Source organism: Leptinotarsa decemlineata, unplaced genomic scaffold, assembly GCF_025532065.1.
Source record: "Leptinotarsa decemlineata unplaced genomic scaffold, Ldec_3_MD MMD2_tig00000133_RagTag_RagTag, whole genome shotgun sequence".
NCBI lineage: Eukaryota > Metazoa > Arthropoda > Insecta > Coleoptera > Chrysomelidae > Leptinotarsa > Leptinotarsa decemlineata.
The window spans coordinates 2096687-2114020 of NW_027412542.1; the positions used below are offsets into that span (position 1 = coordinate 2096687).

The 17334-nt window shown below is 34.6% G+C and overlaps 1 protein-coding gene across 1 annotated transcript in view; it reads left to right on the forward strand.

The window, feature by feature from the left end:
• Positions 1–377: 377 nt before the first annotated feature.
• The window catches only part of LOC111506882 (uncharacterized), a 51846-nt gene continuing 34889 nt past the window's right edge, over positions 378–17334 (forward strand). Inside the window, exons 1-6 of the mRNA XM_074172437.1 lie at positions 378–863; positions 7806–8048; positions 9125–9390; positions 13021–13157; positions 14590–14599; positions 16131–16343. Of these exons, the coding sequence (XP_074028538.1) occupies positions 752–863; positions 7806–8048; positions 9125–9390; positions 13021–13157; positions 14590–14599; positions 16131–16343 (981 nt within the window). The 5' untranslated portion in view covers positions 378–751. The remainder of the gene's footprint in view (positions 864–7805; positions 8049–9124; positions 9391–13020; positions 13158–14589; positions 14600–16130; positions 16344–17334) is intronic.

The window sequence follows — 17334 nt, forward strand, 5'->3', positions numbered from 1 at the left end:
GACAAAACATCTTTCTCGCTCCACCTTGTATCTCGTAGACGAAGCTTACAACTTTATTACACATTTACAGTTTTGTTCATGTTCATTTATATGTTAATGTTAACCTTTTCCGTGGAAGATGGCGCCACATGGCATTTCCACATATAAATTCAAAACAAATTTTTGCATAGGTTTTTCATAACAACCTTATCAGCGAAAAAAAAAAATTGTCCTTTTTTCAGTGAGTAAACTATTTGTAAAGGCATTGTTTCCTTTCAGTTTCATGCAGAAGCTGAGCCCTCATAGCTATTTACGTGAATTTCCTGGTTTACCAAAATTGTACGATTTTGTTTGATAATATAATATAAATATTGAACGATTGTTTTCATGAAGATTGAATAAATTTCTCTTGAATAAACAGTGTTCTCCAAATGAATGTTTATCTTCAAATACAGAAGTATATTACCTACACTTCATGTTTTGAGCATCTGAAGAAGTAATTGACATTGACAATAGCTCACAAAGCCTTTTTGAATCAAAATAAAGGAAACTCTTTGGTCGTCAAATATACCTTTGAAAGCTTATTGTCTATGTATGAGAACAGATTTATCTCTATAAAACATTTCAACAAATTAAGAACATTGTGAATGTCGCCTCTTTGCAAACCTGTTTTTATTTAACCGTTCCACCAATCTCAATATATTTTGGCGGCGACTCTGTAGGACGGAAACATTGTTCATACCAGTAATTCAGTATTTGCCCGACATGCAATATGTTTTTGTTGCTGATACTGTTTAGTAGTGTTATTGTAGAAGCACAGTATGAAGTACCTGAAGCCCTGGTGGAACCATTGTCGCCAAAAGGATTCAGAGTGTCCATACCAGGTGAGATATAACAAATACAAAAAAGTTTTTGCATGAAATGTTTTCCGTTGATTCCTGTACCATCTATTTTTTTTATCATGAATGCTGAAAAAATCAAACTTCCAAGCAGTAACAAAAACATTTAAAACATTGAATTGAATTCAATTAATTACACTTTGTGTATAATTGTCCCTCGATTCTTCAAATGGGATTTTCATTTTGGTGAATAGGTCTTCAAATTCCCAGAGAAAAAGGTATCAAAAATTACCTGAGAAGTATAAACTAATGAACATATAGGTTCTCAGTGACACCTTGACCTTAACAGTGTAACCTTGACCGAACATATACTCACCTTAACCTACAGTATTGGATGAAGCCAATGACACTCAATAATATTCATTTGAATAAAACCAATTCACAACTATCAGTTTGCATTTGCATTTTGAAAATGGAAAGTATCCTAGATACAATATCATCAAATGACTATGATATATTTTTTTTTCAGAATGCACAATTATGTTTGTGTCATCCACTGAATGCTTTTGTTTGTGTTAATTATGATAGACTTCTGTGAAAAATGGAACGGTATGATTTCATAATAATTTTCGATATCATAATCAAATCATCTGAACCAAAAATGTTCTATTGTGAAAGCTGTGCCATTAAGGATCTCCTCCTCCCTTTGATGTGTGCCAATGGCCATTACTGGTTACTCCAAGCAATGATTTAATGATAATAGTTGAGAATGCATTACCCAGTGTGGACTACCATGCACAAGGTAATTTGAAACAAGGAGTATAACCAGTAATATATATTGCAACACAGGTATATCAACACAGGAATTAACAAAGCGATTAATAATAGATTTGGGCTCTGAATTCATTTCTAATTCCAATTGACTGTAGGAGAAAATAGCAATTATTGATAAATTTCATTACAATTCAATTTCCTCCTAGTTGGGTAACTCACAAAGTATCTAACCACTGCCATGAACTAACATACTTTATCTCACAACCGCAGATCATAACCATTCTTCGTTTTCCTTCCCAATGGAGACAAACAAATGTTATTTGATTTTTCAGGAATGTTTTCGAAAATATCACAGCAAAGTGTGTCTCTAGAAGTCGAGAATATTCCTTCCTATGTCAAAGCTACTCCTACGTAACAATCCTTTGGCAAACTTGACATTTTCTTGACATGCCTATGGTACTCATCCTCTATTACCCTTTGTATCGATATCTTTTGTGGTACTGCCAGTTTTGTAAATGAGCTGAGAGGGCTCTTATCACCGGTGTATTATGTTTCAACTTTACCTACTGTCGTTTCCATGCGGATTATTCATGAAATTTTCGTAATCTTGCTGAACCTATCGACTCTCTCTGTCTCCATTGCAACTTTCTCTCTCTCTCTCTCCTAAGTATCATTAAGAAGTGACCAGAAGAATATCAGCATGAAAAAGAAGTTTTGAAATGATTCAAACGCATATAACACAACCCGTTACTTGATAAAAATTAATAACTCTTTCCATGATAATAATCATCACGGCCAATTTATACATGTAGAGTCACAAAACTCCTTTGACATCTGTCGAAGAAGTTGGGAAATGAATAATCAGCAAAGAAATAACTGCAAATATCTTTGACTTCTTTGTGTATTTCTGAAGACGCAGGCAGATCAAAGTTTCCGAAACGTTAAGATAGGTATTGTATTATTTCTTAGCAGTTTTCTTAATGGACAAATTTGTTAAATACGATAAGTTCCTATTGAATAGAACAATTTTCTTTCTGAAAAATACTTTGATTTTACGCAGTAACTTATCGGGGTAAACTAAAAAGTTTGCCCTTTCTACACTTGTATAAAGTTCTCCAATATAATTTTCATATTTTTCAAATTGAGGAAGGTAAAAATACCCAAAAAAGTCGATAAAAAATTACTTTCGTTGAATACCGTTGACATTTATCTATTTCATGAAAATGTAAACATTTTTTTAGAATTAGTCATGTCAAGATTCATTTACATATTGTATTATCTTTTTTCTGCACTGGTAAATCTCGCGTCAGCTTTTCATTTCACACATATTGATTATTCTTTTGAATTCATGGGAATGAGTCCATGCAAAATTTATTTTCTCAGTATATAGGTTAGGTTATCTTAGGTCAAAAGTGAGTGGATCTATTCGACCCGCCACCCGCAAGGGTTTATTGTGGCTCACACCTAATCGAACTCGACCAAATAAACTCAGCTTCTTGACGAAGCCGATTAGTTCATATAGAGAGTGGTCTTTCAGGTCACATGGTAGGTGTGTGGCTCTACTAAACTCTGAAAACCTGATTCGGTTGCACACAATTCAGTAGCATAGATTCGTATATAGCTGATCGATGGAAATTTGTTTTTCACTATCCCATTCATTTTTCAGTTTTCAGTGATCACTGAGCATATTGCTCAATCTCTTCACTCCATTTAACAGCAACAATTGATTGAGTACCATCAAGTATCTCTTACCTTTGCCGAACTGTAACTATATGATGATGATAGCCATCTTGTTTTCCGACTTTCATTTTATATCCATTTCTTTGAAATGCATGAGTTTGCCAGGAGATCTGTCATTAAGAATTTTTTTCAGCAGACTCTTTCATCTGATACCCATATTATGGGGGTGCATAAACAAACTGCTCCGCCATCTAGGGCGGTCCACCATATTGGATCAATTTTATATTTCGTATTTCTTTTAGTGAATCATTTTATTCGATGCCAATATCAAGGGGTGCATGAAAAACTAGTCCCTCATCTTAGACAGTCCGGATGTAGATCATCATGAATTATCATTAAAACTAAACATGTATGCAAAATTTCAGCTCGATCGACAGAGGATAATTAAGTTGAAATTTTGTTTTTAGATTAAACTCAAACTGACATACATACAGAGCAAGCTTGTAAAAAATTTGAATATATTTACCACTCCATACTGTGGCAGATTGTTATGATGGATCTACAGTACATGTCATCAGACGAAACAAAATGCATGAAAATATTGAATCACTTTTGAATTATGATATCCATAATGAATGATTACATGCAAAAACATAATCCGAAAAATCATCTATGGAATACAAAATGTCGTGACTAAGAGCTACTTCAGCGCATATTTTTTGATTTTTTTTTTTATTCTGTCTGGTTGCTAATTATGAAAACGTTACTCTGTGTCCATTTGCGGCTTTCATGATATGTTGTTTGTTGTTCTTCTTATCGTCTTCCCGTCTCGTTTCATGTGAATGGCAATCAGATTCCATAATTGCCATGAACCATGAAATTAACTCAATATCAAGAGGTTGTTATTGACGAGCACCTCAATTAAAAAAATTATTTTGAAGTCTTATTATTTCCATACTTGGATCAAAGTACGAAAAGAAATTTAAAAAACCCTATAATTGTTGAATCTAATTAGTTGAATCTAACTTCGGCCAAATTAGGTTAGAGGCTAGATTTACATTTAATATTAATTATATACGTAATAAATTGACAAGAAATGCAATGTGCAATTGTTAACATGTCTTTCCGGTTTTCAGGAAGAACTTCAGTGAAAATTTTGGTATTTGAAAAAATAGTTTTGGAACAAATAGTAACGAATGCTCAGAGGTAATGATTCCAAAAAAGGTTATTGTGGTGCAGAAGATTTTAATCCTGTAAAACACTTGAAATGGGTGAACAGAAGTTGAAGCATGATATTTCAAAAACAAAGGGTAAAAATGCATCAACTTCGAATCAAAGAAAAATATGAACCAGTTTTTTACACATAAAAGACACTAACAACTACCTGAATGGGTGTTTTTTTCAGTTGTATTTGTCAATTAGTTTAATTCGTTGGTAATAATACATCCTGGTGAAATATTAATTTTGAGTTGTTGATTAACCTTGTGAAATAACTTTTTTATTACCAGCAAGCGGTCATTTCAGATAACACTTAACAACATCGAATTGATATAATCAAACAAAATAAACATGGTTTTGTTTGATGTAATCTCCAGTCAGTTTTTTGATGCAGGGTCAAAATCAGAAAACTTTTGATGGAATATGCGTCAAACCACCGGGGAAAAAGATTTTTATTTCGATCAACTTCAAATTATTAATGAGAAAAAATAGATTTTGAGTAATGATGATTACCCTTTACCAATTTGTAACGTTGGTGTAGGTAGGTGTTATGTCGGCTTGCAAGTCGAATAATTTGCGATAAAAATAACTCAACAAAGTATCTGTTCACAATTCAAAACCAATCTATGTTGATAGTAATTATAAGAATTGTATGTATACTAAGGAATTAACGAAGAGGACCTGAAAATATAACTTCACAAAATATACATTTTTGAACTCCAATTGTTACCACGTACAGCACTGATATTACAATCAGTCCACGATATTTGGAAATTGCCTGAAAAAGGATACAGTCTAGTAGTGTTGAGAGACACATACCAAAGAATGAAGGTACCTGGGCATCATCAAGTATCAGCAACAATACCTCTGAGATACAAGATGACTTTCCAAATCACTCAAGCTGTCTTCTATGTAGAGGTATCTATGGATGTGGGAATTCCTTTCCTCAAACTCATGGTAACTGAATAGATTTCAAGCATGAACAAAACGACCCCTCTCACTAGTAGAATTAAACCTACAACACAGTGAGGGACTTCTCTGGCAGTGAAAAATCATGGGAATTAGAGGGATCGAGGGGAGCTAATTCACCCAACAGAACCTCAGAGATCTCGAAAACATGTATATCTATCCGAAAATAATTGAATATATTACCGTTGAGTAACCCCTATACCAGGGAATTGACAGTGGTCAAAGTCAAGGTGATTAGTGAACTTGACGAAATCGTTATCAGACCTTTGCTATAGTATCAAACCGCCATCAACCAGAAATGTAAAAGAGCTAATGAGAGTTCTCTGGCCTGGAGGATCACTGACACCAATGAAGAAAATGAGTATTTACTCTATACTCTATATAGTATCCTTACAAGATGTAAGGATACTATTTGTTCGAAACAAGTTTGTATCTGATAAAGAAAGTTGTTCGTATCAACACCTCCGAAAAACAAACTGGGGAACCTGTGAAGCAAAGCCAGGAAGTTTCTTTGACTTACATCTCATATAGTTTTATATCTTCACGCAGAACGAACATTGTCCAAGAGTTAGCCAGATGATTGTTCCTAACTGGAATGAAGGTGTGATATGGAGAAGGCAACAAACTAAAAAAACATACCATATACTTTTATTGGTAAGTGAAGTGAAGTTTGAACCTCTTCTGTAAGTTTGAATCTAATCCTTACGAGTCTATAGGACTATGAGAGCATTGATAAGTACTGAAAAAAATGATAAAATGAATATTCAAATTATTAAACACTTGTTTAACCGGACGAAAGGGTCATAAATGAAATGAGAATAATTTGCAATGACTATCAACCGGGCAATGAGAGTTGAAGTTCCAAAAATTATCATTTCAAATAATGCTATAACCAAAATAACGTTTTATAGTTCAAACCTACAATGAATTAGTGACAGCTCTATCTCATAATAAAATCCCTGATGAAGAAAGAATAACCTCATGAAACAAAACTCTAACGAATTCAAATCCATTTGGGAAAAGTACACGGTAGACTCTGGAAAATTCTATTCACATTAAGTTTCGTGACAGACGATTTTGAACAAATAGTTGCAATATATTTTATTGACCCAAAACTTCTGGTTTTCAACTTCAAAACTGACGAAATCAATACAATCTCCAAACCCCTACAGTAGACGCGACGCGTAATGGCCCTACTGCGTTGTTAATCTTATCGTGATAACTTTTAAAGTATTCGTCCAAATTACTAAGTGCAAAAGACGAAGTGTATCTAATAATAATAAATAGTATTGTATTGTCAAACATGCGCCAAACTAACTGATTGTTATAAGGAAACAAGTATAGCTGAGGCACCAGTCAATCTAATAATAACACTGATGATTTTCAAACAAGACTCAACCTCTAATGGAAGCAAGAAACTCTTTGGAAGGTTCGAAATAGATGAACATTTCAACCTAGCAGACCACTGTTATAATATTCATGCAGTCATTGTTCACTGTGGTTCTGGCGTTGAATGTGGTCATTATTACGCCTTGGTCAAAGAAGAAACGGACTGGTTTAAGTTTGACGATAGTCGTGTCACGAAGTGTTCTGGCGATGCATTGAATTTATTGGAGCCTCTGGGGACACCCTACATTTTGTTTTATGAGAGAGAGGACATTGTTAGATCAAGATCTTCAGATGATGTGGTGCTGCAGGTTTTTCCGGGTTTTCCTGCAGCTGAAAAAGCAAATGCGCCACTGGAATCAATGAAGTCGCCCCGGAGCGCCAATCAATTTTTATTGTTGTATTTATTTTATTTTTATCGTTGTTTTAACACATTGTAATAATTCTTTATAAATAGTTAAGACGACAATTGTATCAACTTTCATAAGAATTTGACAGGTATCCTAAAATGTGCATTGTAAAAAAGTTTCCTCCAATATAATTGTATTTATGGCTCTGTATTTTCCATATAGTGGATACGACATAGGAGGTAGATACTTTTATTTAGAACTATTTAAGATAAACGATCTTACGATATACATTATGTTCATGTAACTCCAACGGTATAGGCAGCGCACGCTAAGGTAGCTCTCAGAGATCAATAATTTTCACGACTTACTCAATAATTATTGTAATATTACAACCAAAATTATACAAAACCCTTGTTAATTGCAGTCTATTTGTTATTGTGATGTATAAGCTGTATTTATGTAAAATTTCATCTAAATCCGTTCATTCGTTTAGGCGTGAAAGTGCCACAAACATACATACATACATTCATCCATCCTGACAAACTTTCACATTTATAAAATAATATAGACTATGAACCAGAAAATTAATCATTCTCACCTCATTTTTCAGATGAAGAAGGTATCAAACTGTTCGCCTTTCATGGGAAGATAAACGAAGAAATGATCGGAAGAGAAGCAGGGACATTTTCTAGAGACATACTCAAACCAAAAAATGGAAGATGGACATTTGTTGATACAGCCACCAAATTGAAAGTGGGCGATATAATGTATTATTGGACATACGTAGAATATTCTACAGATGGATCAAATAAGTTGGGATTCCCAAAAGATGACCAGATGTTTACAGTTACAGGTAGGTCAGCGACATTCATATCTCATGTAAATTTTCCTCCGAGTCAAAATTAATATGCAAATTTTAATGGTACCATATTATTACATAAATTAGTTATTCTAATAAAACACCATGAATAATAATTACATTCCGAAATATAGTAGTACAACATTTCTCTTTTCATTTTCCATTGTTCATGTATTTGAACCTAATTTCATAAGGAGAATTATATTTAAAAATTTTTATACTTTCGGACTATTCATATTCAATGAATTATTCGTTGTTAAAATATGTTTTCAACTTTGTAACCATATGTTGTCTGTTATGCTTTTTTCTTGATGTTTACTAATATATGTTTATGAATTTCACTAGTTCGGACTTCCATTGTCTATTATATAAAATGATTTGAAATCCCTGAAGCAACTAAAAAAGAATAACTAAAAATGAATAGCTGAAAATAACAATTATTTTAAGCAAAATAAACCTGAAATGAAATAATAGTGAAATAAAATACAAGTAAAAATAGAACAATTGAATAAATAAAAAAAAAGAAATGAAAAAAGAAAAAATAAAAACTGGAGAGATTCCAAGTCACGTTAGTGACTTGGACCGATTGTTAGTATCTACAATCGTCTTCGGGTGATGACTGGATTGATTCCTCCGAGAGATGACTATTTATAGATCGCTCGATCGCTCTGTTTAAAAAAATCTGTTTGAAATCTGTTTTTCCGTTAACCAGCTGTCGCACCCCTACGAACGACAACCCTCAAAAGTCGAAACTTGTGCGAGCTAAGGATTAACGAGGTCTTACCTTTTAACGTGTGATTCCTAACACGGGTTGGACGGTAGCAAGTGAAAATCGATCGTTCAGACTGGGGCTTGAACCACCGACCAACACGGCAGTCAATTCGAGTGAGTGAACAAGCACCCACACCGAACCGCTTGGCTACCGACTGACCAAACTGTAGCGAAAGAATTGAAATATATAAAAACAAAACAGGTTCAAGTATTGATCGTTGCGTAGTCAAAGAACATCTTTCTTAATGAGTGGATTGATAATATCAATGAATCATTACTATGATAACAAATTTTTTCAGAGCTGATTCCACAAACAACTTCAACAACTTCTACCAGACCTATTCAGACCATGTTCACCACTACTATCAGACCCGTTCAAACAACTTCTCAGAAGGTTTCATTACCTACACCACAGCAACCTTCTGGAGATACTTGTGAGCCATCAGTCACGACTTTCAATGGGGGAAAATCAACTTGTAAGAATAAACTTATATTCAATGACGCATTTACCACAGAGGTGAGGAAGAAATTTTGGACTGTCCAACAAAGATTTGCTGGAGCACCAGTAAGTTGATTAAATATATCATTTCGATATTTGGAATAGTTTGAAGGTAAATGTAGCTCTTCTATTGTTCATCGAACACGATTTGAAATGTTTGATTTAAAATGTTTCAAGATTTTATTTATAGGTCATCATTTTTATAGTTTTTACAGTTCATATACACAGTTTTATTACCCTCAGTGTGTGGATGGATGTACTTAAGTAACTAAAGTACCTACTTGTGTTGCGCTTTCCATCTACCACTCAGGGTATTCAATTATATGTCATTAGCTGTCTTATCTATGTACATGAATTTCGATTGATTAATTTACAGAATTGATGAACATTGGGAATGATGAGAAGCTTGCTGAACATCGTTTATGTTTAGCCGAATAAATCGAGGAGTTCGGTATTGAACATAATGAATGTTTTGATTGATTTTTTGAATGTATTGAGATTGGAATTCTTTCTTATGTTAACTGGCAGAAGATTAAATAATTTTGGACCGTGATAGAAAATTCATCTCTGTGGGTGACTTTTATTAAATGTTGGTATATTTATGTAAAACTAGTAACGAAACTTGTTTGTTTTTCTTTGTTTGTTGATTGAAGTGTGAGTTTGTTTATGTACACCCAAGTTAAATATTGGTGGATATAGAATTCTCTCGTTTTCAGTAACTGCGTTTCCTTATACAGCCATTCGGTAGAGTATAGTTTAGGTTTTTTGAATACTATTTTCAAAATTGTATTTTGAGATATTTGAAAGGTATTGAGAGAATTGTTAAATGTACCACCCCAGGCAGCAATACAGTATCTCATTACAGATTCTGCTAAAGACTGGTATATGATGATCAAATTTTTGTATTCCATAATATTTCTCAATTCATAAATATTCCAGGTTGACAATTCTGTAATAGGGTGAATGTAATAAACTTAGTTTTTTACACATTCAGACTCAGAAGGTTGTGATCAAGCCATATCTGGATATCTTTCAGTCCCTTTTCTGATTTTTTAAATGCCTCCTTCCAATTACTATCAGTGAATATGAGTGCTGTATCGGCCACATGTGATATGAGATGACCGCCAAAATAATTGATAGGACAGATACTTTTGATGTGAACAAGAAATAGTATGGGACATGAAACTGTTCTCTGTGGTACTTCTGTTTTTACTTTCATTGCTTCACTCAGGCTATTATCAACTTTGACCTTTTCTGTCCTATGTCTTTCAAAATATTGTATGCTGGGCCACGTATACCATTCCCATGTAATTTTTTTGATAGCATATCGTGATCAACGATGTCGAATGCCTTAGCTAGGTCTAGGAATATAGCTAAACATGTTTCTGATCTATCCAATGCTCCAATTATTTTCTGTACAAAATCTAGTACTGCTTTTTCGGTATTGATGTTGCTATTGAAATCAAACTGTTAGTATTTTTTTATTGAGGTAATTTACAAGTCTACTTTTTAAGGATTGTAAATATTCTAGCAAAATTATTGATAATTGATATTGGTCTATATTTCCAATGTCATCACGCTCACCTGTTTTATATATGGGGGTAACGATTGACACTATAAATTGGTGTGGTAGTTCACCATTTTTATAGATCAAATTCATCATGTGAGTTAATGGAGATAAAACGAATAAATGAATATCCTTCATGAGTTTCGAGGAAATACCATCAGGACCAGATGAACAGTTGGTCGAAAAACTTCTGATATGCACTTTTTGGTCCTTGAGCTCTCTCAGCGATTCGGTTTTTATCTCTTCACTTGCAGCAAAACGCCGTCCTTTCAAAAGTCTATTTGATTTTGGAAACAGAAAAAAATCGCAGGGTTCCAAATCTGGTAAATACGATGACTGAGGCATGATCATGGTGTTGTCTTTGGCCAAAATGTTACAAACCAGCAATGATGAGTAAGCAGGTGCATTATGGTGATGCATAAGCAATTGATTGCTTTTTCATAATAACTTCAAGAAAATAATCCTTATTGACCGTACGACTATGTGGCAAGGCCTCCGGAGCAAAATCTTGGTATTCGATCGAACTTGGCGTGTTGTTTGTGGCCCTGGCTTTACTGGAACCCTCCATTGGAAAGATTGGACTTCGGTTTCGATGTCATAACCTTATACCCATGATTTATCCCCAGTTATGAATCTTTTAAGCGAATCTTGATCGCTATCGACCTTGTTTAACAATTCCTAGGCGATTCTATGCGGCGTTTTTGTTGATCAAAATTCAGCAATTTTGGAACTTCGCTGCCACATGCTTCATGTTCAAAATTTACGAAAAAATTGTATGACATGAGCCAAATGATATGTCGACATCCTTAGCAACTTATTTAATAGTAATTTCATAAACTACACCTTACGATTTGATCGGCACTAACTTTTTTTGAGAAATATATTACGACAGGTTTCGCTAACACAGTAGCTTCTTCAACAGTGATTTGAATACTACAAGGTGCTTCTTACGCTAATATTTATATACCACAGATAACTCTAATTGGGACTAACTCCATCAAATTACTTGAACCTCTACAATTTTTATATACATCACTTCTACATCAAAAATAATACTTCCTCGGTTTTTTAAGAGAACAAGTTCAATAATGGTGATCTATTCAAATCCAGTTAGTCATTCAGCAGAATGTTTCAATTTTTAAGTTTATTAATTTCCATCATAATATCAGATCTATTTTTTTATTCAAAAAGTGGACATGAACATTTTTTCCTACAAAATCTCATCTTTCAGATCAACAGAAAATTCAAACTTAGTCAAGTCAAACTTAGTTAGTTGAGAAAAACGAGAGTTTTCTCGCCGGTATGTTGCAAAGCCAAATCTAGTCCTATGACTGAAATGTCTGAGGTTGAATGTTGAATAATTGGTATATTCTCGTTTATTCTTCTATCAGTGCATTGTGCACTTCAGAGGAAGACAAAAATCGGATGGGATGGTTGAATCCATCGGATAATATGTCTTTTTGGAATCATTCATTTCTTTTCCTTATCCAAAACAACCTATGAGCAAATAACAATACGAAAAAAAACGGATCAAATATCTGAGTTTTGTATTGAAAGGCCAGTCTGTTCTGATTACTGGTATTTTAGGTGGAAACAAGGCTTCTCCTTTCTCGGATCTGAATACTGAAGATATTGACTAAGTGAATGGAAATACTGTTTCATTGAACATTTCTACTCATGGATCAAAATACTCATCTATCAGTATATAAAGTGGTTTTCGTTTCATGATGCCTTCCACACAAACACACTTCTAGAACATCCGTTTTCCTGCATCAATTTTCCTGTTTGATGCTGGAATATTCTACATTTCTGTTTTATTTCCTTTTTTTTGTGTATTTCTGTGTGCTCGCTTTGATTATGGTGCTGTGTGCTCGCTTCGGTATTATCGAACTGAGTATTATTCTTTCTTATAAAAAATATTTGATTGAATTTCTGATGAAAACTTTCAAAAACTCAAAGTTTTCACATGAAAATATATCAGTTGCACTTCAACGAATCAATATTCAGTTAGGACGGAGTAACATGGAGTCCTAAATATGGTATTGAATAGAACTCATAATCTAAAAAATATTCATTTCCATATTTGTTAATCAGCTGATGATCTGAAATCCCTTTTATTTATTTTCCAGGATTATGAATTTGTTATTTATGCTAACCGGTCTGAAACACTCTTCATCCGAAATAGAATTCTGAGAATAAAGCCTGAGTTAACTGATGATGTTTTTGGCCCAGAATCCGTTTATAAATCCTATGATTTTGGAGAAAAGTGAGTACTTTATCTTCAATTCTATTCTCATAAATTATTCACTGTTTATCAATTTTCAACAGCGACGCACACTTAGGCAAGAAGATTGTTATATTGGCATTGGATCAAAAACTATTGTTTGTGTGGTAGAATTTACCCATACTTGATGAAAATCCCACGTGTTGCGTTTTTATGAACTGTTCAGTGAACATATGATTATGTAACTTCTATAATAATATTTTTGAATTGAAGTGGTTATATTTTTAGGAGTGACAAACTTTTTGGGGAAGATAGTTTTTAGCTTTCTACTACTCCATTTTGATATAAAAAAAATGGGGGAATCTTCCAAAGAAAAGAAGAAAGCAATCACTTTCAAAAGAAGTAACTCTATACATGGATGTGTAAATCATCCAAAGAAGTAACTTTCATATACAATCTGGAAGAAAAAGCCATCCTGAAACCGCTACTATCATATAAACATTGAATTACACGAAAGAAAAATTATTTCGAAACAAATACTTTTATATGAACACTGATACACAAAGAACACTGTTCTCTACTCAGTTTGTATTCCGAACATTCGTTTTGGAATCAAAATCAGATATCATTCACAGGATTTCTACACAGTATACTAAATGAAAATTAAAAAATGTCACTTACATGGAACACATCCTGTCATCTGGATAGTATTATAAGAAAAAACACAACACACATTCATTCATAAAATATGATTTTTTTGTGTCACCAAAATTTTTTATCAATAATAATTGAAATCAGAATGATCGTATTTACATGTAAAGGAGTTTTGGAAGCCTACTTATTATTTTCAATAGTTAAAAATATTTTATATGATGTAGCATGAAATTTTCCATTATTTTTGAGTAATAATCAATATATTTCATCAGAATATTCATTAATAATCACCATATATTTTTTCTTATGGTTTTCAATAATTCTCACTTGGAGGACATGCAATATGAATACGATCATATCATCTTCTGAAAGTATTCATCAACACTGAATTGGAAAGATACATAATTCATACAACACAGAAGTGTTCATACATATTATACGGTAATGAATATTTTTAAACAAAATCTCGACACATTCGTCGCTACCAACGTACCTAACCATTATTTACCCTAAGAGTATTCCTTCTGCCGTTGACTCATTAATCTCAATACGTTGTTCACAATTTCTCTGCTTTGTCCACTAAGAACCTTGTTTTTCAATCTACTGTTATAATGCATTTCCAAAGAAAACAAATAACTCAAAGTTCACTACACAAAATAATTTTCCACTCACTGTACTAACACGATGTTCACTAAACGAGTTCCTCGATGTACCCGATGAGCTCTCACCTCACTCGACCAATCTACTGCGCATCCAATATTCAGAGACACAGCTAGATTTGCCGAAATGTAATTATACTTGAACATTCTCAAATCTGTAGAGCAAGGAGGGTGAGTGTAGACTCACAGCACTTAGGCAACATGTGACCCATTGTACATCCTCCCGAGGAGTCGCCTACTAGGTCATCGTCCATCCTGTCCTTTTCAGGAAGGTGAACAGGTCACTAGGAGACATCTCCTTCATATTGGCAGGTGTAGGCCAAGACTCGCCGAACAAACACTCTCTTTGACATTATTTAGGTGTCTCACGGTGGCCACCGCGAAAGTTTTGGAAGGTGCAGCGATATTAATGTCGTTGCGCGGCTTCTTCAACCTTCTTGGGGTTCCCTCCGTGGAGGTGCACAAGTAAGGGAGCTTTCCTGCAGGGGCAGCCGGCTCCTTGCCTTTGTTCAAGGCAGAGCTCTTGGCGCCCGCCTCAGGAAGTGCCCTTGCTGTTGGAGGTGATCTGCTATGTCCAGCCTCATTCCAAGCGGTAGATTGGGGTGGACATTTCTGTTCATCCCCAGCCACCGCCTTAGATTGAGGTGAGCACTTCTGTCCAGCCTACAGATTGGTTTTTGTTTCTGTTGTTTCATTCATGTGTGTTCCCACGAGTAGCAAGATAAGAGTTGGTCACCTCTGGCAGAGCCCCGCATTACCAGATGTAGGGTGATTACAATGAAGTTTCGCCCAGTTCCCCAAGGGGATCTTTCGTGACCGCATATCACCCTGCGGTCATTCAGCTATCGGCACGATTCCTTACATCTTAGCTTGGGTAGGCTGGTCCACGATAGGATGTTTTGCAAGAGCTTTTGGGGGTTTTAGTTCTCCTCACCCTACTTATTACTGCTTCTGTCCAGAAATCCGGCCACCCCATCCGTAAGGACACATTGACTTCCCGGACAGGGCCTCCAGTCGCCTGGGGCCTATAACACAAATCTTACAATTGTAACAAGTCTACAAGTTACGAGTTATTCGCTTATAGCTACAAGTAGGTACCCTAATTCTTCGTAGCATAAGAGAATTTCATATACTTGTAGCTACAAGTAAAATATTCTACACTTGTATATGTTGTTCCTACAAGACAATTTATTTATTTACCTGCTGTTTTCGGTAACGCGATTCGTGGTGTAACATGTCTTAACGTGTTTTCGTGTTAGTGGTGAAGTGCAAGGACTGCAAGTGAAATAATATTTGTAGCTATGGCTAGCAAACAAGTAATATTTGAGAGGAAAATGCAGTTTTTACAAAAAGTTAAAGAAAATTAAAAAATTCTATTCGGTGCAAATGTTGCAAAAAGTGTTTGTTTAATGCCTTTAGATAAAGAGTGGACATATGCCAGAGACACACTATGGCAAAATATTAAGAAAATTACAATGGTAGTGTACTAGTTTTGTTACTCTTATGAGTTAGTTGAGCTTATGCGAGGTGTTTCAATATTAATAGGCAAGTGCATATTGTTGGAATCAAAATATTATGTTCAAGCTTAGTAAACGTACGTGTCAATTCTCAATAATTAAAATTTTTTCAGTTGCTGGGAATGAACTAGAATTATAGGACCTGATTCATAATATTCTATGCAAAATATGCTTTTTGTTTTAAGGGAAAAGTGGATAATGCCGGAAAAACGGGTACAGGCGGTCATGGGAAATTGAACAATGTCGATAATATGGTGCTAGATATATTAGGAAAAGAGTCCTCAGTGATTGTAGGTCTTGGGGTACCAGCATCACTGGACGAAGTGGACGATGCAGAACCGCTACCTCAAGACAGCACAACAACCGAACAGCCAAGAATATTAACGCAGGACCCGGGCGTACCCTCAACCAGCCGCATAGGTGAAGTTTATAAAACATTATTAATAATGGCTTTTTTGCAGTTTGGTTTGTTAGAAACTACTAATTAAAATGTTTTATGTATTTTTCTTTATTAAACGAACACTAACTAATTATTTATCTAATAGTTCACATCTGCCAATTACCACCACACAGTTTACATTTTTTAGGAAAACAGAAGCGTAGCATGACACGTCAAGAAGAAATTGCAGACAAGAAAACTTGCAAATTGAACACCTGAAACTGCAAAATCACAAGACGAAACTGAAGATTTTACAGTTGGAAACTGCACTAAACCTTCCAAGATCCAAATTCACACAAAGTTTTGCAAGAGACTACATTTATTATGGAGAGGACCAGCGTACCACATATTTAAATATTCAGTTTCGTGAGAAACAATCTTATTCTCTTACATATTTAACTAATTAAAGTTGATTTTTCTACTTCACGCTAATTATTTATCCTAAAATAATCTATAAACTGTTGAAGTCTAGCTCGAGCCTGCTAGTGAAGGTGCTTCGTTATCTATGAGGTTGTTTTCGTCACCTTGATCATCATCATCACCATTTAATACCATATAATCATCTTCATATATTTTTGTGATACTGCACAATGCACAACATTTAAAAATATTTGCTGCGAAGGCCGGATCAACTAGTAGGTAGTTCAAACATGGAAATTTTTCCTTCAATACGCCAAAAGCGTTTTCAATAATGCGTCGGGTTCATCGAATCGTCATAGGTTGGTAGAATTCAGCATTCACGCAAAGTATAAGCGGAATCTCCATTTGCATGAGGTCTCCAACCGTTTTCTATTCTAAGAAACAGAGAACTGTTATGGAGCCAATTTGCACTTATATAATAAAACCTTAAGTCAGGCCCGCATACAGCCATGCAGTTGATGGAATGCTTCCCATGGCGATCGACGTAAACAGGTTCGTTGTTTGTGGGGCATCGATATTAATGAGGATTC